The 21,216-nt window shown below is 46.4% G+C and overlaps 1 protein-coding gene and 1 pseudogene across 6 annotated transcripts in view; one reads left to right on the forward strand and one right to left on the reverse strand.

Annotated features, from left to right (window-relative positions):
• The window catches only part of VPS53 (VPS53 subunit of GARP complex), a 176,595-nt gene that overhangs the window by 56,881 nt on the left and 98,498 nt on the right, over positions 1 to 21,216 (reverse strand). For all 6 annotated transcript variants that reach the window (XR_012514579.1, XM_039476537.2, XM_003929324.4 and 3 more), the window contains 2 exons: positions 4,585 to 4,827; positions 1,975 to 2,122 (listed from right to left, as the gene is read on the reverse strand). Coding sequence is in view for 5 of the 6 variants with exons in the window: in XM_039476537.2 (XP_039332471.1) it covers positions 1,975 to 2,122; positions 4,585 to 4,827 (391 nt within the window). In the remaining variant the exon portion in view is untranslated. The remainder of the gene's footprint in view (positions 1 to 1,974; positions 2,123 to 4,584; positions 4,828 to 21,216) is intronic.
• LOC120366865 (macrophage migration inhibitory factor pseudogene) lies at positions 12,495 to 12,880 on the forward strand (annotated as a pseudogene).

The following is a 21,216-nucleotide window of genomic DNA, read 5'->3' on the forward strand; positions in this document are numbered from 1 at the left end:
TATCTTTTTTTTTTCAATTAGAGACAGGGTCTCACTCTGTCACCAGGCTGGAGTGCAGTTGTATGATCATGGCTCACTCTCTGTAAGGATTATCTTTTTTTTGTAATTAGAGACAGGGTCTCACTCTGTCACCCAGGCTGGAGTACAGTGGTGTGATCATGGCTCACTCTTTGTAAGAATTATTGTTTTTTTTCCATTACAGACAGGGTCTCACTCTGTCACCCAGGCTGGAGTGCAGTGGTATGATCATGGCTCACTCTCTGTAAGGATTATCGGTTTTTTAAATTAGAGACAGGGTCTCGCTCTGTCACCCAGGCTGGAGTGCAGTGGTGTGATCATGACTCACTGCAGCTTTGACCTCCCAGGTTCAAGCAATCCTCCCACCTCACCTTCTCAAGTAGCTGAGACTACAGGCACCTGCCACCACACTCAACTAATTTTTAAACTTTTTGTAAAGACCAGGTCTCGGTCTGTTGCCCAGGCTGGTCTTGGACTCTTGGCTCCAAGCAAACCTTCAGCCCTGGCCTCTCACAATGCTAGGATTACAGGCGTGAGCCATTGTGCCTGGCCAGGATTATCTATAAAAGTGAAATCTGAGGCAGCATAAACAATGATGGTCATGAGGACACTATAATGGTAGTTATACTGATTACTGATGTCACTCTAACAACAGTAATGATGGGAGAAATGCTCATGCTATGTACAACACTAACAATAAAAGGATATAACAATGAATTAAGATTATAAGGTACAAAACTATGTCTAAGAAAACCGATTGAAAAAATACCCCAAATTGCTAATATGATTATTTGAGGATGATGGGATTATGAGTGATCATTTTTATTTATACTATGATTATTTTTACCTTCAAAACTGCGTATTTACATGTATGTATTTCTTTCTGCATACACACATAATAATTAAATAGTATGTATCATGAAAGAACTCTAGAACCCTGCCTTGGAGGTCCTTACAGACAGTGCCATCTCACCCTGGAAGTGGCTCAGGGCTCAACAGATTGTTCTCAGGCTCCAAGGCCAAACCCTGGCAGGTAATCACCTGCGCAACTCAACATGACCAGAGCCCCAGGCAGAGGGTGCAGCTACCCCTGCCTCTGACTGGCTGATGCACAACTCAGGAGACTTTGTGGACACACTTCCTGTTTGACCTGCAGTATTTTTGCTCTGGCTCCAAGGAACTCCCCACTGTACTGTCTGAACTACCATGTACGACTGTCTTCCTGTGATCTAGACATCAGTAAATAATAAACACAAAGCGGGGAGAAGAACAGAACGTTTCCAAGTTATTTTCTTTCTCTTGGCCTTAGGGGAATCCCAGACTAAATGTGAAAAGGAATTTCTAATCCCATGGTTAAGGCTGAATAAAAAGTTCTTCTGGGTCTTCCTTCTACTAAACTGGTTTGCTGAACTACTGCCATTTGGGGCTGCAGGAGAGGCATCACTCTTTCCTGCCTCCCAGTTCCCGAACGTCAGCATCTCAAACAATGGTTGTTTGTTTAGGCAGACTGAAAATGCTATGTAAATTTCAGAAGACACATAAAAGCCCAAAGGCTTCTGCTTAGGTTAGTAACACTTCTGGGCATTGAACAACTGGCTGTGACTCATCCTTACCAAAGGCTGGGTCCTCCTACAGACAAGTCTGTTACTGCTTTTCTCATAGGGAGACGGTGCTACTGACCTACTTTTAACAGGTCATGCCCTTTGAGCAGCTCACACAACTGCAGGGAGGAGACCAGCCATATTTTTTTGCCCAGTCTCCTTTTCACAAGGCCCTTCTGCAAGGCGGCTGCCTGGGCAGGCACGGCTGGACAGTGAACTTTTCTCTGTGGCAGGCCAACTGGTCTGACCCATGGTTGTCTGTGGCCTTGTCAGGGCTTATCTTCTTATTCACTGAGCTCCTCAGCCCAGAGAGTTCAGGGAAAGGAGGGGTGAGTGGGCAGCCAGGACAGCTCACCTGCTGAGTGGTGGCCAGACAATACTCTGCTGTGCTCAGGATGCTGCATATGAGGCAGAGCTCCTCCACAGTGAACTTGGCCACTTCTGAGCCCTCCTTTTCCTTGAGGAGGCTGCTGATGGTCAGCCCTCCGCTGCTGGTTGTGGTTCTGAGCAAAAGGAACAGGAACTAGTCAGCCCGGAATTTCTAATTTGTTTCCTGAACTGGAAACTGCATATTTTAAGACAAAGAAAAGGGGGAAGTAAAGGCTGGACACAGCCCAAATCAATCCACATACAATGAGTTCTTTTCCTACTGACCTTACCTTGACTATCATCTGTTTAGACTCTCTCACCGTCAGAAAGAGGAAGAGATGATTCCTATTTTAGTTGACCTTAGTTAACCATCAGCCAGTTGTCAGTCATATTAACTAAGATGGTCTAATATTGAAAGGGAGGGCTGCTCAGCTGCCCCTCTCTTTAGCTTGGAACCTCCTGATATGCAGAACTGACTCAGGGCCATCTGGAGCACAAAAGCTGGTTGCCCACCTTGACTCTTTCAGTTAAGAAAAGTCTGCACTGGAACTTATGTGTGCTTGTGGAGGAGTACATAAATAAATTAAAAGATGTGCTTCCTGCCCAAGGCCCTAATGTCTAAAGAGGCCAAAACCCATCTCACATCCTTCTGTGACTACGGGTTTTTGGGGCAGCCCCGGCTCCTCAGTGAGTTCTATGGTAGTAACAACTACCCACTCATATCTGGATGCTACGGAATCCTCTGTGGGTTCCTTTCACCTTGCCCCCACTTCTGTGAACAGTCTCTGTACTGACAAAATCCCGGCTGCGTATGCCATTTTCTTCCTGTTGAGACGTGGGAAATGTTCCCAGGATGATGTTAAAAACGGTAGCAGCAGGGAACAAAGCTACGAGCAGCACAGCCCAATTGTGCCAAACAAGCAAACAAGAGCAGCAGACCACACACATTACGTATCTATCAGGAATGGAAAAACATATACCAGAAAGTTAAGTCTTCTCTGGGTAGTGAGATTATATATAATTTTTTTTTCTTTTTTTTTTTGAGAAGGAGTTTCACTCTTGTTGCCCAGGCTGGAGTGCAATGGCGCAATCTCGGCTCACCGCAACCTCCGCCTCCTAGGTTCAGGCAATTCTCCTGCCTCAGCCTCCTGAGTAGCTGGGATTACAGGCACGCGCCACCATGCCCAGCTAATTTTTGTATTTTTAGTAGAGATGGGGTTTCACCATGTTGACCAGGATGGTCTCAATCTCTTGACCTCGTGATCCACCTGCCTCAGCCTCCCAAAGTGCTGGGATTACAGGCCTAAGCCACCGCGCCTGGCCTTTTTCTTTAGACAAGTCTCCCTGCGATGCCCAGGCTGGAGGGCAGTGGTGCGATCTCGGCTGGCTACAACCTCTACCTCCCGGGTTCAAGCGATTCTCCTGCCTCAGCCTTCTGAGTAGCTGGGTTTAGAGGCATGCGCCACCACGGCCCAGCTGATTTTTGCATTTTTAGTGGAAACAAGGTTTCATCATGTTGACCAGACTTGTCTCAAACTCCTGATGTCAAGTGATCCTCCTGCCTCAAGCCTCCCAAAATGCTGGGATTACCTGGCCAATTTTTGTTTTTTTCTTCATGCTTTTCTATGTTTTGTGAGCTATGATGAAACTTGCATTATCTTGATAATCAGAACAAAAGCTATTAAAATTTTTAAATGATTTTTGTCATAGTCAAAGAAGTTCTCACCAGTAAAACATACCTGTCACTTCACATCTCCTGTAGAGCACGGGATTTTATTCTCTTTCTTCCAAGTAACATGAAACTCCCATATGTGACACATTTTAGTGATCATGACAGAAACTAATTCCAGAATTGTTAAATTTAGCCATGGGGGTGATTTGCAAATACTAAATTCAGAAGCCTCAATTTAGGTCATATTCTATGACAGTGAAACCTACCATATAATCAAAACATCTCTAAAATCCTAGTTGAATGATCCACTTATTTCAATAGTAGGCAATACGACAATTATTCTAAGCCCCAGGATGACACAACAGTTACCATAACCAGAAGCTACGCACCAGCTGCCCCACAATCCTACCCTATCTTGAAACACTAGACTCTGCCCAGCATGGCAAGAAGTGCGTACCACAGGAGGGACCTGGAGCCTACTCAAAACGAGAAAAGATCAGGTTCATTGCCCCCACCCTCACTCCGAGGCATAATCTCACTGAAGAAGGCTTCAGTGAAACCACTTAGGCTTTTTAATAGTTATTTGCACCACAACCTCATTTTTTCTGTGTGTACCAAGTATCTATAGTTGAATCCACGGAAATTAAATACATGTACAATGGGACTGGTTCCCCTTCGTCCACCGGGGCAAGATTGGCCCACATGAGCAGCCAATGTGGACATTCCCTCTCGCGATCTTCATCAGCTGTGGAATGTCAGAGAGGAAATTGCTTCAAACCCTCAGGAACTCAGTAAGACTGCTTTCTTCCTTGACACTCTCAGTGGTTCAGTAAACAACGTCGGAGTGGATTTCCTTAAAGATTCCCATATTTACATATATTTGCATCTCACTTCACCACTCAGACTATGATGAACAGGACTCACTTGGGCAGGTTGCCAGAGAGGATTTTCCAGGCATATTCTCGGAGGTACTTCTGGAAAATGGTGGTCAGGGCGATCATTGGTTCCCCAGTGCTGAGCTGGGAGCACTGCACCATGCACTTCTTGTAGTAGACAAAGAGGTCAGCACAGCTGGGGAGCACAGCACCCCCTTCATCAGTGTTGGGCTTAGGAGGCCCCTGGGCTTTGAAATCAGCCACAAACCGATCTATCAGCTCTCCGAGGTTCCTAGGAGGGAAAAAAACTAAAATGTTATTTTACTTCAAGAAAAAGCAAATGTGCTTGTTGGTAATGTACATAAACTACCGCCACAAGTAATCATTCCTGCTGCTTTTAAAATTAAAACTGATCAATTGTAATGAATATCATCATTCACTACCACCGCCACTCCTACAAGAACAGCAGTAATACAATGTAGCATCTGCGTGTGGCTTTGCACTTCTCAAGGCATTTCATTTTCACATTTGATCTAAGTAAGACTGGGCATTACTGGTCCCTCTAAAAGATGAGAAAATTAAGGCCTAGAATCTAGTGCAGAGCTGAGCCTGGACCCCAATACTCAAGTGAGAATACAGACCCTACCACCACGACAGTATTGTTTCCCCTTTCCACAAACAAAACCCTCAATAGTGACAGTGATCATCTTCTCAACACTTAGGATGCACCAGGTATCACGTCCATGCTTTATAAGCTTCATTTCACTTCATTTTTTTTCTCTGTTTTGAGACAGTGTCTTGCTCTGTCGGTCCAGGATGGAGTGCAGCAGTATGCGATCTCAGCTCACTGCAACCTCTGCCTCCAGGGTTCAAGCGATTCTCTTGCCTTAGCCCCCCAAGTAGCTGGGACTATAGGTACACGCCACAATGCCCAGCTAATTTTTTTATTTTTAGTAGAGATGGGGTTTTGTCATGTTTGGCCAGGCTGGTCTCAAACTCCTGACCTCAAGTGAGTTGAGGTCTTGGCCTTCCAAAGTGCTTGGATTACAGGTGTGAGCCACCATGCCCAGCTCAGTTACTTTTACAATAAACTTACATAGCATGTATTATTACTATCCTCATTTTCAAAGAGCTGAGTACAGAAAGGCAGAGTACCTTGTTCACATTAATAGAGCAAGAAAACAGGAGAGCCAGGATTCAAAACTAAGCAGCCTGGCTCCAAGCTCCATGCCTCTACGCACTCTACTTCCTAAAACACAAAAAAATTATGATGTCAGCAGATATTTAGACATGATGAACCTAAATGTGTCCAAGAGAGAGATGCCTAAACAAAGAGAAACTGTAAAATATATACTAATGGTTTCCTTCTCCTTCAATATAGTTTTTTCTTAGAACTTCCAGAATCAAAAGTGTAAAAAAAATCTTAGGAAAACAAAGGATATAGGCAGAGCACGGTAGCTCACACCTGTAATCCCAACACTCTGGGAGGCCAAGGCAGGTGGATCACTTGAGGCCAGGAGTTCAAGACTAGACTGACCAACACGGCAAAACCCCAACTCTATTAAAAATAAAAAAATTAGCTGGGTATGGTGGCAGGCACCAGCTACTTGAAAGGCTGAAGCAGGAGAATCACTTGAACCCGAGAGACAGAGGTTGCACTGAGCCGAGATCACACCACCGCACTCCAGCCTGGGCGACAGAGCAAGACTCTTTCTGGAAAAAAAAAAAAAAAGAGGGCATGAGCAGCTCCAGACTTGCCTCCGGCCACATGGGGAAGAGAGTTGCGATTTTTCTCCCACTGCCCATTGAAATGTCCCTGTAATTGTCTGGCATATTGTGCCATCACTAGTGAGAATACAGCAGAGCTGCAGTAACTGCTGGCTGCACAGCTGTGTTGTGTGAAGAATGGAAGGGGTTCCCACCTTTCCCGACATGTTGCATCTTTTTAGGTTGCTGTTTAAGGCTATATTAATCCAGTTGTGTTTTAAAATGTGTTTATAAAATAGTCAGAAAGAAAAAGACAAGAACCACATATACCATTAATTAGCAGGAATAGGAGAAAACTGACATTTTACTCAAGTGCTTTTGGTACTGAAAGTTGATGATATCCAGGTGTGTGCATCCACTCTGCCCTCAAGGAACTTCAGGCTAGGCTAGGTCTGTGGTGACAGTCAGAGGGCAGGAAGGATCTCATCAGCTGACCTTGGAAAGCTTCACGGCCGCCACCCTCATTCCTCACAACCTCTCTTGCCCCACCTTTTCACTGAATCTCCCACCTCTCTGTTCCTCGCAATGGCTCCCTTGCTCACCCACTCCGATCACCGGGCCTGTGCCTACGTGACGGCTGAGCCAACACACTCTCCCGCCACCCTACTCCCCCTTCAACCTCAGTCCAGGTCTCACTCACACCAGCTGCAACTTCTATTACCCATCACCCACCGACACTTTATTTACCACTCTACAGTGTAAGGATGCCACATATTCAAGAAATAACCTATCTTCTCCCATCGTGGGCCACACAGGCACTGCTAGTCAACAAGGAGCCCCTTTCCACTGATCTTTCTTGTGATTCCACATTCTTCTTGAGACGGCACTCCAGCCAGTCACCTCTACAAACTGAAGTTGGCACAAAAGGTGAAGGAGGCAGAATCCCCTGTGTTGTGCCTTCCCTGAGAGGAGGGATGACCTGCATGCTCGTGCATGCTGCTGCCCTGGCCCCCACATGCTGATGTGTGGAGCGAATCTTCATGCTGGTGCTCGATACAGACTTAGCTCATCAACCTCCACACTCTGTTCCTAGGGGATGGGGATGGAGATTGGTACACTGGAGGAGAGCATGGAACTGAAGACAAGAGTCCCCTAGGTCTTCTTATGAGAGATTCTAATCTCTAAACCGATGGCGCCAACCAAATCAGGGACGAACGCTCCGACCTGCTTTATTGTTTGTTTTTGAGACAGAGTCTCACTCTATCGCCCAGGCTGGAGTGCAATGGTGTGATCTCGGCTCACTGCAACCTCCACCTTCCAGGTTCAAGCGATTCTCCTGCCTCAGCTTCCTGAGTAGCTGGGAATACAGGCATGTGCCACCACGCCTGACTTAATTTTATAAATTTTTTTAGTAGAGGCGGGGTTTCACCATATTGGCCAGGCTGGTGTTGAACTCCTGACCTCGTGATCCACCCTCCTACGGCCTCCGAAAGTGCTGGGATGACAGCCGTGAGCCCCCACACCTGGCCTCCCACATCTGATGTGCTTTTACTTTCATCACTCACCTGTTCCCCTGGAAGACAGACACTTACTTACCTGTTTCCTATTTCAGAGTCAACCCAATGAGTAAGATTATAAATTAGTTATGACTACACAGCATAAAGAAAATTTCACTCTAAAAAACTCTAAAGATCTATACTCTGTAGAACGTCTACAGAATGTCTACTTGGTTACTTTTGACATTGTTCTTTGGAGGAGATGAGAAATAAGTTGGGGAAAGCCTCCCCTTCCTTCCATCTTTCTGCATCAGCATGCTTTGAGGCCATGTGAGACATCAGAAAATCAGTAGTCAGTATTTCACACAAGAGAAGAATATAAGTTATCCAAATGGGAATGAGTATGGCTCATTAGTTTTGAATAGGTGATCCAATCTGATCACATTTTTTTGTTTTTTTGAGACAAGATATTGCTTTATTACCCAGGACAAAGCGTAGTAGCATGATCATGGCTGACTGCAGCCTCAACCTCCCAGGCTCAAGCAATTCTCCTGCTTCAGCCTCCCAAGCAGCTGGGATGATAGGCATGCATCACCATGCCTGGCTAGGAGGAGGCCAGGGGTTTGAGACTAGTGTGGGCAACAAGTGAGATCCCTAGCTCTTAAAAAAAGGAAAAGAATCAGTTAGGCATGGTGTATGTGTTTGTAGTCCCAGCTACTTGGGAGGCTGTGGCAGGAGGATCACTTGAGCCCAGGAGTTTGAGGTTACAGTGGGCTGCAATGTCACTACTGCACTGCAGCCTGGACAACAAAGCCAGACACTGTTGGGAGGTAAGGAAGGAAGGGAAGGAAGGAAAGAAGAGAAGGAAGGAAGGGAAGGAAGGGAGGGAAGGAAGAGAGAAAAGGGAGGGGAAGGGAAGGAGGATAAAAAGGGAGGGAAGGGAGGGAGGGAGAGAAAGAAGGGAAGGAAGGGAGGAAAGGAAGGGAGAGAGGGAAGGGAGGGAGGGAAAGAAGGGAGGGAAGGGAGGGAGGGAAAGAAGGGAAGGAAGGAAGGGAGGGAGGGAAAGAAGGGAAGGAAGGAAGGGAGGGAGGGAAAGAAGGGAAGGAAGGAAGGAAAGGAAGGGAGGGAGGGAAAGAAGGAAGGAAGGGAGGAAAGGAAGGGAGGGAGGGAGAGAAGGAAGGAAGGGAAGGAAGGGGGAAGGAAGGGAAAGGAGAGAGAGGAGGAGGGAGGAAGGAAGGGAGGAAGAGGGAGGGAAGGATGGAGGGAGGGAGAGAACAAGGAAGGAAAGAAGGAAGGAAAGAAATATATCTTTCCCTAAATACTGCTGGGAGTTCTACTGATAAATTATATGCCCTGGCAATGAAGACGACTGCTGCAGAGAGTTTTCAGTAGAGGGAAAAACTAAACTGAGAAGAAAAAACACACCATTGCAGACCAGGTTTATCCCTGGATGACCAAGGCAGTTTCTCTGGTGGACCTGCAGTCGGCATTCACAGAAACGATATTCTAACTGGAATGTAGAGTGACGCACAAGGAGAGAAAGACCGTAGTCAGAAAAGGGCAAGGCAGGTGAGCAAGGCCAAAGCAGCTGAAGATCCCCAGAAAGTGAGATCACTTCTGTTTTGTTTTGGAAGCAGGGTCACCCAGGCTGGAGTGCAGTGCCACAACCACAGCTTACTGCAACTTTTGCCTCCCAGGCTCCAGCGATCCTCCCACCTCAGCCTTCTGAGTAGCTGAGACTACAGTGCACGCCACCACACCTGGCTAATTTTTGTGGGCTTTTCTTTCGTAGAGACAGGGTTTTGTCACGTCACCCAGGCTGGTCTCAAACTCCTGAGCTTAAACCATCCACCTGCCTCAGCCTCCCAAAGTGCTGGGATTACAGGCACGAGCAACCACGCCCAGCCCTAGAACTTGTTAATTCAAGGGTACTCACACTACTTTGCACCCCTTCCTCTTCCCTTCTGTTGGGCTGAGGATGTGGCTGTGGTGTGGCCAGTGGAGCTGGGGAGCCAAGGTGTGACCTGAGCACAGCTGGGAGGTAGTTACACACAGGCAAATTGAACAAGGAAGTGAATATACCGAGTATGCTTCTCACTGGTGTAGAAGGTAGTTACCAACATTGAAAGGCAGAGGCTAAAATAAACCCTGTGGTGTTAGATTAGATTTGGAGGTATCAGCATAAAATGCACAGGTTCTAATATAGAAACAGGTGGCCAGGCGCGGTGGCTCACGCCTGTAATCCCAGCACTTTGGGAGGCCGAGGTGGGCGGATCACAAGGTCAAGAGATCGTGACCATCCTGGCCAACATGGTGAAACCCCGTCTCTACTAAAAAATACAAAAATTAGCTGGATGTGGTGGCACGCACCTGTAGTCCCAGCTACTTACTTGGGAGGCTGAAGCAGGAGAATTGCTTGAACCCGGGAGGCGGAGGTTGCAGTGAGCCGAGATTGCGCCACTGCACTCCAGCCTAGTGCCTGGCGACAGCGAGACTCTGTCTCAAAAAAAAAGAAAAATACCAGGTATGCACACAGATAGAGATGAATGTGTGTATACACGTATGTTTAAACACACATATATTTCTCAGCTCTCGCACCAATGGGACCTGGAAGCAATGACCCCGAGCAGCAATGTACATACTAGATTTCTAAATATCATTCTCCACCAAAGGAACAAGAAATCCCTGGGAAAATGGATGACTCCAGAGCTGGGATACGAACACACAGAATAAGCCTAGTATAGTTTGTCGTGGCATAAAGAAAGGAGGTGCTCAGAAAATGACGGTGGCAGCCGGACACAGTGGCTCATGCCAGTAAGCCCAACACTTTGGGAGGCCAAGGCAGGCGGATCACCTGAGGTCAGGAGTTTGAGACCAGCCTGGCCAACATGGTGAAACTCTGTCCCTACTAGAAAATACAAAAATTAGCCAGGCATGATGGCAGGTGCCTGTAATCCCAGCTACTCAGGAGGCTGAGGCATCACTTGAACCCCAAGGGCGGAGGTTGCAATGAGTGGAGATCATGCCATTGCACATCAGCCTGGGTCACAGAGGGACACTGTGCCTCAAAAAAAAAAAAAAAAAAAAAAAAAAAAAAAAAAAAAATGATAGCAGCATGTAAAAAGGATAAAGAGCCATCTTGAAGAGGTTCCCACTGGCCGAGTCAGAAACAATTTGAGCACTAAAATAATAATGATGAATCCTGGAAGGGAAAACAGACACTAATGAAAAAAACTGGCAAAATTCAAATACAGTGTGCAAATGATTAAACAGTATGGTACCAATGTTAAATTGCCAGTTCTGACAGCTCTGCTGCAGCTACGTAAGATGTTATCATCAGGAAAGCTGGGTGAAGGGAATATGAGAAATCTGTCCTATTTGTGGAATTTTCCTGTAGGTGTACACTTACTCCAAAGTAAAGTAAAAATAAAAGAGACAGTGATGCCTATAACCTACTGAATAAAATATAAAAATCCATGAGTCCATGCTGACTTAGATATGTGGGGGAGAAGTGAAAGCTTTTCTTAAAGTAGAATGCCAACTGACAAATGTAGAAGAAACAATGGAGTTAGAAAAATCACCATTTGGCCAGTCGTGGTGGCTCATGCCTGTAATCCCAGCACTTTGGGAGGTTGAGGTGGATGGATCACTTGAGGTCAGGAGTTTGAAACCAGCCTGGTCAACACAGCAAAACCCCATCTCTACTAAAAATATTTAAAACTTAGCTGGGTGTGGTGACAAAACAGCAACTCAGGAGGCTGAGGCAGGAGAATCACTTGAACCTGGGAGGCAAGGATTGTGTCACTGCACACCAGCCTGGGCGACAGAGCAAAACTCTCTCAAAAAAAAATAAAAATAAAGGAAAATCATTTGTCAATCATCTTAATAAACGATTTGGACAAGGATGTTGATGCGTGGGAAATAAGTGAAAGATGAGAAAAAGGATATTGATAAAGTTTCAAGGTTTCTGTCAACATTTATTTATAAACAGAGTTACCCACTAGAGACAACATCTACGCCAAGTAATAAATATGAACATCACAGGCCAGGCACAGTGACTCACGCCTGTAATCCCAGCACTTTGGGAGGCCAAGGTGGGTGGATCACCTGAGGTCAGAAGTTCAAGATCAGCCTGGCCAACATGGCAAAACCCCATCTCTACTTTAAAAAACCCACAAAAATCAGACAGGCATGGTGGAGGGCACCTGTAATCCCAGCTACTCAGGAGACTGAGGCAGGAGAATCACTTGAGCCTGGGAGGCGGAGGTTGCAGTGAGTGGAGTTGGCGCCACTGCTGCACTCCAGCATGGGCAACAGAGCGAGACTGTGTCAAAAAAAAAAGAACATCACAAGTTATGGGACAAACTGGTATTCTGTGTCTCATGATATGAATTCCTAAAAACACAGGACCACTTCTGCATAAATCACAAACCATGAGAAAACATCAAACAAACCCAAACTGAGGGAAATTCTACAAAGTAATTGGCCAGTACTCTTTAAAAACGTCAAGGTCAGCCAGAGCAATCAGGCAAGAAAAAGAAATAAAGGGTATTCAAATAGGAAAGGAGGAAATCAAATTGTCTCTATTTGCAGACGACATGATTGTCTATCTAGAAGACCCCATCATCTCAGCCCAAAATCTCCTGAAACTGATAAGCAACTTTAGCAAAGTCTCAGGATACAAAATCAACGTGCAAAAGTCACAGGAAAGGCAGGACAGTATCCGAGAATTCAGGCACGTAGCTTAGCGGCAGCGGCGTGTGCCTCTGTGTCTCTGCGTGGATCTCCTGGTCCCTCTGCCATCATGCCGATGTTCATCGTAAACACCAACATGACCCGGGCCTCTGTGCCGGATGGGTTCCTCTCCAAGCTCACCCAACAGCTGGCGCAGGCCACCGGCAAGCCGCCCCAGTACATCGTGGTGCACGTGGTCCCGGACCAGCTCAGGGCCTTCGGTGGCTCCAACGAGCCCTGCGCGCTCTGCAGCCTGCACAGCATCTGCAAGACTGGCGGCGTGCAGAACCACTCCTACAGCAAGTTGCTGTGTGGCCTGCTGGCCGAACGCCTGCGCAACAGCCCGGACAGGGTCTACATCAACTATTAAGACATGAACGCGGCAAACGTGGGCTGGAACAACTCCACCTTGGCTAAGAGTCGCGCTCAGCCTCTCCCCGCTGTCTGCAGTGGCCCGACCCAGGAACCCGCCTCACCCTGTATTCTAGGCCCGCCCGCCTCCACCTTCTGGTGGGGAGAAATAAATGGTTTAGAGAGAAAAAAAAAAAAAAATCACAAGCATTCCTATACACAAATAACAGACTTAAAGAGAGCCAATTCAAGAACGAACTGCCATTCACAATTGCTACAAAGAGAATAAATAAAATACCTAGGAATACAACTAACAAGGAACGTAAAGGACCTCTTCAAGGAGAACTACAAACCACTGCTCAACGAAGTAAGAGAGGACACAAACAGATGGAGAAACATTCCATGTTCATGGCTAGGAAGAATCAGTATCATGAAAATGGCCATACTGCCCAAAGTAATTTACAGATTCAACACTACCCCATCAAGCTACCAATGACCTTCTTCACAGAACTGGAAAAAAACACCTTAAACTTCATATGGAACCAAAAGAGAGCCCGCATAGCCAAGTCAATTCTGAGCAAAAAGAACAAAGCAGGAGGCATCACACTACCGAACTTCAAACTATACTACAAGGCTACAGTAATCAAAACAGCATGGCACTGGTACCAAAACAGATATATAGACCAATGGAACAGAATAGAGGCCTCAGAGGAAACACAATGTATCTATAACCATCTGATCTTTGACAGACCTCACAAAAACAAGCAATGGGGAAAGGATTCCCTGTTTAATAAATGGTGTTGGGAAAACTGGCTAGCCATGTGCAGAAAGCAGAAACTGGACCCCTTCCTGACACCTTACACTAAAATTAACTCCAGATGGATTAAAGACTTGAACATAAGACCTAACACCATAAAAACCCTAGAAGAAAATCTAGGTAAAACCATTCAGGACATAGGCGTAGGCAAGGACTTCATGACCAAAACACCAAAAGCATTGGCAACAAAAGCCAAAATAGACAAACGGGACCTAATCAAACTCCACAGCTTCTGCACAGCAAAAGAAACAGTCATTAGAGTGAATCGGCAACCAACAGAATGGGAAAAAATTTTTGCAGTCTACCCATCTGACAAGGAGCTGATATTCAGAATTTACAAAGAACTAAAACAGATCTACAAGAAAAAAACAAACAAGCCCATTCAAAAGTGGGCAAAGGATATGAACAGACACTTTGCAAAAGAAGACATACAGGAGGCCAACAAACAGATGAAAAAATGCTCAATCATCACTGGTCATTAGAGAAATGCAAATCAAAACTACATTGAGATACCATCTCATGCCAGTTCAAATAGCGCTCATTAAAAAGTCTGGAGACAACAGATGCTGGAGAGGATGTGGAGAAATAGGAACACTTTTACACTGCTGGTGGGAGTGTAAATTAGTTCAACCATTGTGGAAGACAGTGTGGCGATTCCTTAAGGACCTAAAAATAGAAATTCCATTTGACCCAGCAATCCCATTACTGGCTTTATATCCAAAGGATTATAAATCGTTTTACTATAAGGACACATGCACACAAATGTTCACTGCAGCACTGTTTACAATAGCAAAGACCTGGAACCAACCCAAATGCCCATTGATGATAGACTGGACAGGGAAAAGGTGGCACATATACACCATGGAATACTATGCAGCCATCAAAAACGATGAGTTCGTGTCCTTTGTAGGGACATGGATGAACCTGGAAACCATCATTCTCAGCAAACTGACACAAGAGCAGAAAATCAAACACCACATGTTCTCACTCATAGGCGGGTGTTGAACAATGAGAACACATGGACATGGGGAAGGGAGCATCACACACTGGGGTCTGTTGGGGGGAAATGGGGGAGAGACAGGGGGTGGGGAGGTGGGGAAGAGATAGCAAGGGGAGAAATGCCAGATATAGGTGAAGGGGAGGAAGGTAGCAAATCACACCGCCATGTGTGTACCTATGCAACAATCTTGCATGTTCTTCACATGTACCCCAAAACCTAAAATGCAATTTAAAAAAAGGGGGGGAATAAATGTATTTTTTAAAATAAATAAATAAATAAATAAAATAAAAAATAAAAATAAAAATGTCAAGGTCATGAAAGACAAAGAAAGACTGAATTAGCCTTCTGGGTTGAAGGAGACCAAAGAGACATGACAACAAAATGCAACCTGTGATCCCAGAGCTATTCAAACAAACAAACAAGATTGGGACAACTGGTAAAATGTCAGGAGACCATGGATGAAGCAGTAACACTGTATCAGTGTGGATTTCCGGATGCTGACAGTTGTACTGTGGTTACGTGATGAGAAGGAGGCCGTGGATGAAGCAGTAATACTGTGTGAGTGTGAATTTTCGGATGCTGACAGTTGTACCATGATTACATGATGAGGAGACGGTGGATGAAGCAGTAACACTGTATCAGTGTGGATTTCCAGATGCTGACAGTTGTACCGTGGTTACGTGATGAGGAGGAGGCCGTGGATGAAGCAGTAATACTGTGTGAGTGTGGATTTCCGGATGCTGACAATTGCACTGTGGTTATGTGATGAGGAGGAGGCCATGGATGAACCAGTAATACTGTATCAAGGTTCATTTCCTGACATTGATAGTTGTAGCAACCTTATGTAGAAACATTGTTTCTAAGAAGTATGTATTGAAGTATTAAGGAGTAGTGGGGCATCTTGCCTGCAACTTGAGAATTCAAAGGTTCAGGAAAAAGTACAGGTTGGGTGCAGTGGTTCGCGTCTGTAATCCCTACACTTTGGGAGGCTGCTTGAGCCCAGGAGGTGAGACCAGCCCAAGCAACATGGTAAGACCCTGTCTCTACAAAGAACAAAAATTAGCCAGACGTGGTAACATGCACCTGTAGTCTCAGTAACTCTAGAGACTGAAGTAGGAGGATCACCTGAGGCCAGGAGGTGGAGGCTAAAGTGAGCTGAGATCATGCCATTGCACTCCAGCCTGGGCAACACAGTGAGACCCCTGTCCAGAAGAAAAGGGGAGGGGAAGGGGAAGGGGAAACGGTAAGGTTGGGGGGGCAGGGGGAAAGGAGGGAGTGAAGGGAAAACAGAGAATAGAGAGGGAAAGGGAAGGGGAAGGGGAAGGGAAGGAAGCAGGAAGGGGAAGAGGAGGGGAAGGGGAGGGGGAGGGGAAGGGGAGGGGAAAAGAAGGGGAAGAAGGGAAGGGAAAAGGAAGGGAAAGGGGAGGGGAGGGAGGGGAAGGGAGGGCAAGGGAGGGAAGGGGAGGGGAGGGGAAGTAGGGAGGGGAAGGGAAAGGAGAGGGAAAGGAAGGGAAGGGAATGGGAAGGGAAGGGGAAGGGAAAGGAGAGGGAAAGGGATGAGAAGGGGAAGGGAAGGGGAAGGGAAGGGGAATGGGAAAGGAGAGGGAAAGGAGAGGGAAAGGAAGGGAAGGGAATGGACGGGAAGGGGAAGGGAATGGGAAGGGAAGGGGAAGGGAAGGAGAAGGGAAGGGGAAGGGGAAAGAAAGGGAAAGGAAGGGAAGGTAATGGGACAGGAAGGGAAGGGAATGGGAAGGGAAGGGGAAGGAAAGGGGAAGGAAAAGGAGAGGGAAGGAAAAGGAGAGGGAAGGAAAAGGAGAGGGAAGGAAAAGGAGAGGGAAGGAAAAGGAGAGGGAAGGAAAAGGAGAGGGAAGGAAAAGGAGAGGGAAGGAAAAGGAAGAAAAAAGAAAAGAAAAAAGGATGTAGGGTTTGTGCATTATGTGGGTGTCGGGAGATAATCATTAATGAGGAATCTGGATCAAGGCTATACAAGTGCTCTATGTATAATTCTTATAATTCTTCTGTAAGCTTGAAATGAATTCAAAATAAACAATGATAACTCGTTTACAGACAGATGCTAGGCTCTAGAAAAGTACAGGTTCTATTCTAACAAAAGTTATCAGAGGGAACTTAGGAGAATGGGCAGATAGGGAGTCACCAGTAGCTTCCCTGTTGGAGGGCCACAGAGTGGAGTGCAGAAAGTGCCTATGCAGTCATCTCTTTTGCAAGCATCAGCTGAAGGAAATCACTACGCCCCGAGAGTAGAGGACAGACTAACCTCCTCTTTGCACATAAATAATAAGAGAAAGCCATTTCGAGCACGTAAGGACAGTTTTACCCAACCTGCTCCTGCCTCCCTCCAACCTGCTCCTGCCTCCCTCCAACCTGCTAGTGACCACCCCACTGCCTGCCTCCTGGCCTCAAAACCTGCTAGTGACCACCCCACCACCTGCCTCCTCCCCCCAAAATCTGCTAGTGACCACCCCACCGCCTGCTCTTCCCTTCAAAACCTGCTAGTGACCACCTCACCGCCTGCCTCCTCCCCTCAAAACCTGCTAGTGACCACCCCACCGCCTGCTCTTCCCCTCAAAACCTGCTAGTGACCACCTCACCGCCTGCCTCCTCCCCCCAAAACCTGCTAGTGACCACCCCACCTTCTGCCTCCTCCCCCCAAAACCTGCTAGTGACCACCCCACCTCCTGCTTCCTCCCCCATGGAGTTCTTTAAACTCTATTTTCTACTTCCAGTCCTTGCTGTTTATTCTGGAGCAGCAGTAGCACAGCCTGTGCAGTTCCTGCTACTTCCCTATAGCTGCGGAAACATCCCAGTGAGGCCAAACAGCAGAAGTGGCCAGCACTTCATTTTTCATAGGAAAATGGAGAGTCCCCAAGGAAGGGAGGTCTGGTTCTTTGCCAAAAGCATCCTGAACAATGAGTATATTTTATATAAATCCAGGCCATGTGAAGAGTGGAAGCCAGAATTACAATGATTCAGAAAAACGACCCTTTAGACCAGGTAGGTTTTGGGAAAGGATGTGGCTATCTCAGACACGTGCTTTAAACCCTGGACCTTGACTGGACGTGGTGGCTCACGCCTGTAATCCTAGCACATTGGGAGGTGGAGGTGGGCAGACTGCTTGAGCCCAGGAGTTCGAGACCAGCCTGGGTAACACGGTGAAACTGCATTTCTACAAAAAATACAGAAGTTAGCCAGGTGTGGTAATGTGTGCCTGTAGCCCCAGCTACTTGAGAGGCTGAGGTGGAAGGATTGCTGAAACCTGGGAGGTTGAGGCTACAATGAGTCCTGATCATGCTTCTCTGTACTCTATCCTGGGTGACACAGTGAGACCCTGTCTCAAAAATAAATAAATAAACCCTGGACCCAGTAACTTTTAAGCCTTTTTTTTTCCCTTTTGAGACAGTCTCTCTCTGTCACCCAGTCTGGAGTGCAATGGTGCGACCTCAGCTCACTGCAACCTCCGCCTCCCAGGTTCAAGTAATTCTCCTGCCTCAGCCTCCCGAGTCGCTGGGACTGTGGGCGTGCCCCACCACACCCAGCTAATTTTTTGTGTTTTTAGTAGAGACGGGGTTTCACCCTGTCAGCCAAGATGGTCTCGACTTCTTGACCTCATAATCTGTCTGCCTCAGCTTGTAATCCCAAAGTGCTGGGATTACGGGCGTGAGCCAATGTGCCTGGCCTTTGAAGCCTTTTAAAACTAAAAACTTGGGTTAAGAGAAATGGGACTTTGGTTGAAAACAGTCATCTGGGGGTGTTGCTTGAAGCTCTGTGACTCCAACAGGCAAATAATCAATCCTTGCTCCTGCTCCTCAGGGGTGTCTCAGTAACTTCCTGGAGGGAAACTTTGTGAGTGCAGAGGGCAGGGTGCTCTCAGGGACAGAGCAGCAGCAGCAGTCACCTCTGTCCCTCCATGTGCCTGCTGGACACGGGCCCACTGGGTGGAGAGCGAGGTGCCACTGGGCCTTTGCAAGGCAAACGATGGCAAGGCAACTTTTTCTGGGGGGCTGGTGGGGAGACCTGCATCTGATGATGGAGAAGCTGCTGGGCAAATTCATTTTCTGAGATTTTAATATGAAGCACTTTGTAATTGGGCATGAAAAGCACAGAAGCAGTATATACAATCAAGCAGGTGAATCATATTGTTCCATGTGGTGTTTCTACCTGAAACATTCTCTTAATCTTATGGTTTATCCCTGAAACATGTTTGAAAATAAGAATCTGCTAACCCATGATAGAAGCACTGTAAAGGTTGGGGGGAATACAGTCAGGACCCAAATGCATTCCCAGAGAAATTCCCTCAGGACGTTCCCACAGCTCTGCGGTGCTCCCTGTGTGAGCCACCTTCTGGTCCCTCCCAAGTGCATTCTTTAGACTACAAGGCTTCCTCTGGGAGCCCATGCCAGTCTGTCTCCAGCCATCTTGGCCTGCTCTAGAATTCTGACCTTTCCAAAACGTGCCTTCCAACATGGAAGGGCTTCAAGAGTGACTCTGGTTGTGGACAAAGACTCAGGGATAAGGAGGAGTCTTCCTCCTTGGCGAAGGCCCCTCACGCAAACAACAGACACTGGAATGCAAACACTCTTCGGCTGTTAGTCTGGAGTCTTTAGGATTTTTTTAAAAAGAGGGTGGGAGGGAAGAAACCTGGCTGCGGCGAGATGCTTCACGAAAATCTTTGCAGGCTACAAGCTTGTAGAAAGCATACACTAGGCCGGGCGCGGTGGCTCAAGCTTGTAATCCCAGCACTTTGGGAGGCCGAGGCGGGTGGATCACGAGGTCGAGAGATCGAGACCATCCTGGTCAACATGGTGAAACCCCGTCTCTATTAAAAATACAAAAAATTAGCTGGGCATGGTGGTGCGTGCCTGTAATCCCAGCTACTCAGGAGGCTGAGGCAGGAGAATTGCCTGAACCCAGGAGGCAGAGGTTGTGGTGAGCCGAGATCGCGCCATTGCACTCCAGCCTGGGTAACAAGAGTGAAACTCCGTCTCAAAAAAAAAAAAAAAAAAAAAAGCATACACTATAGTTTGCTAATTATTTATTTATTTTGAGACAAGGCCTCTGTCCCCCAGGCTGGAGTGCAGTGGCGCAGTAATGGCTCATTGCAGCCTCCTCCTCCTGGGCTCCAGTGCTTTTTCCACCTCAGCCTCTCAAGTAGCTGGGACTACAGGTATGCACCACCACACCTGGCTAATTTAAAAAGTTATTTATAGAGATGGGGTTTCACTATGCTTCCCAGGCCGGTCTCCAAATCCTGGGCTCAAAAGCTCCTCCTACCTTGGCCTCCCAAAGTGCTGGGATTACAGGTGTGGCCCACCGCACCCAGCCACGTGAAAAGCAATATGGTATAGATAATATATAATACTATATAGCTGATCCATAAAATAAAATCAGAATCCACGAGTTCATACTGATATAATAAACAAATGGGGAAGAGGAAAAATTTTTCCATACAGTAGAACTCCAATTAGTAAGTGTAGAAGAAATGATGAAAACAGACAATCAACATTTGGCAAATGTCACAGAAACGATGCTTCAGGCCGGAATGAATCATCAAGGGATGTGAATGAGTGGGCAAAAGTTTGATGAGAGCAGGATATGCAGACAGTACCATCCCATAACATACTTACTAATTACCAGGAGAAAAATTGTAACTTCACAGTGAACAAAGTTGGCAGATACCACCTAAAGCAAGTAATAAAGCAACAATGGGACAAATCAATGTGATGTGCCTCCTGACACAATGCACTGAGGATACAAGGCCACTTTCATGGTATTCTTGACCAAAATGGATTTAATCAAGAAAAAAACGAAAACTGAGGACACTGTACAAAATACCTGGCCAGTATGCACTGAGGTCATGAAAGACAAAGAAAAGGTGAGGAATGGCCAGGCAGGGTGGCTCATGCCTGTAATCCCAGCACTTTGGGAGGCTGAGGTGGGTGGATCATCTGAGACCATCCTGGCCAACACAGCGAGACCTCAACTCTACTAAAAATAGAAATATTAACCAGGTGTGGCAGTGTGCACCTGTAGTCCCAGCTACCTGGGAGACAGGTGGCAGGACTGCTTGAGTCTAGAAGATAGAGGATGCAATAAGTTGTGATCTCACTACTGACCACTGCACTCCAGCCTTGGGGACAGAGTGAGACCCTGTCTCAAAAAGAAAAAAGAAGAGAAAAGAAGAGAAGAAAAAGGAAATGGAAGAAAAAAAGAAAAGAAAAGAAGAGAAGAGAAAAAGAAAGAAAAGAAAAAAAGAAAAGATGAGGAACTACTCAAGATTAAACAAGATAAGACCAAAGAGATCTGACAACAAATACATGATTACGGGGTCCTGGACCATAAAAAGGGACCTCAATGGGACAGTGTTACCTTCCTGATTTGGATACCTGTGGTTGTTATGTAAGATGTTAACATTCTCTGCAGAGGGCACGTGAGAATTTTTTGTCCTATTTTGGTAACTTTTTCTAAGGCTAAATTATATTTGAAAACATAAACATGAGGGATTAGGCTTTCTTCCAATACCCGGTGCCTGACACTGTAAAGCTTTGTAGGCTGATGTAT

Source organism: Saimiri boliviensis, chromosome 17 (genome assembly GCF_048565385.1).
Source record: "Saimiri boliviensis isolate mSaiBol1 chromosome 17, mSaiBol1.pri, whole genome shotgun sequence".
Lineage (NCBI taxonomy): Eukaryota > Metazoa > Chordata > Mammalia > Primates > Cebidae > Saimiri > Saimiri boliviensis.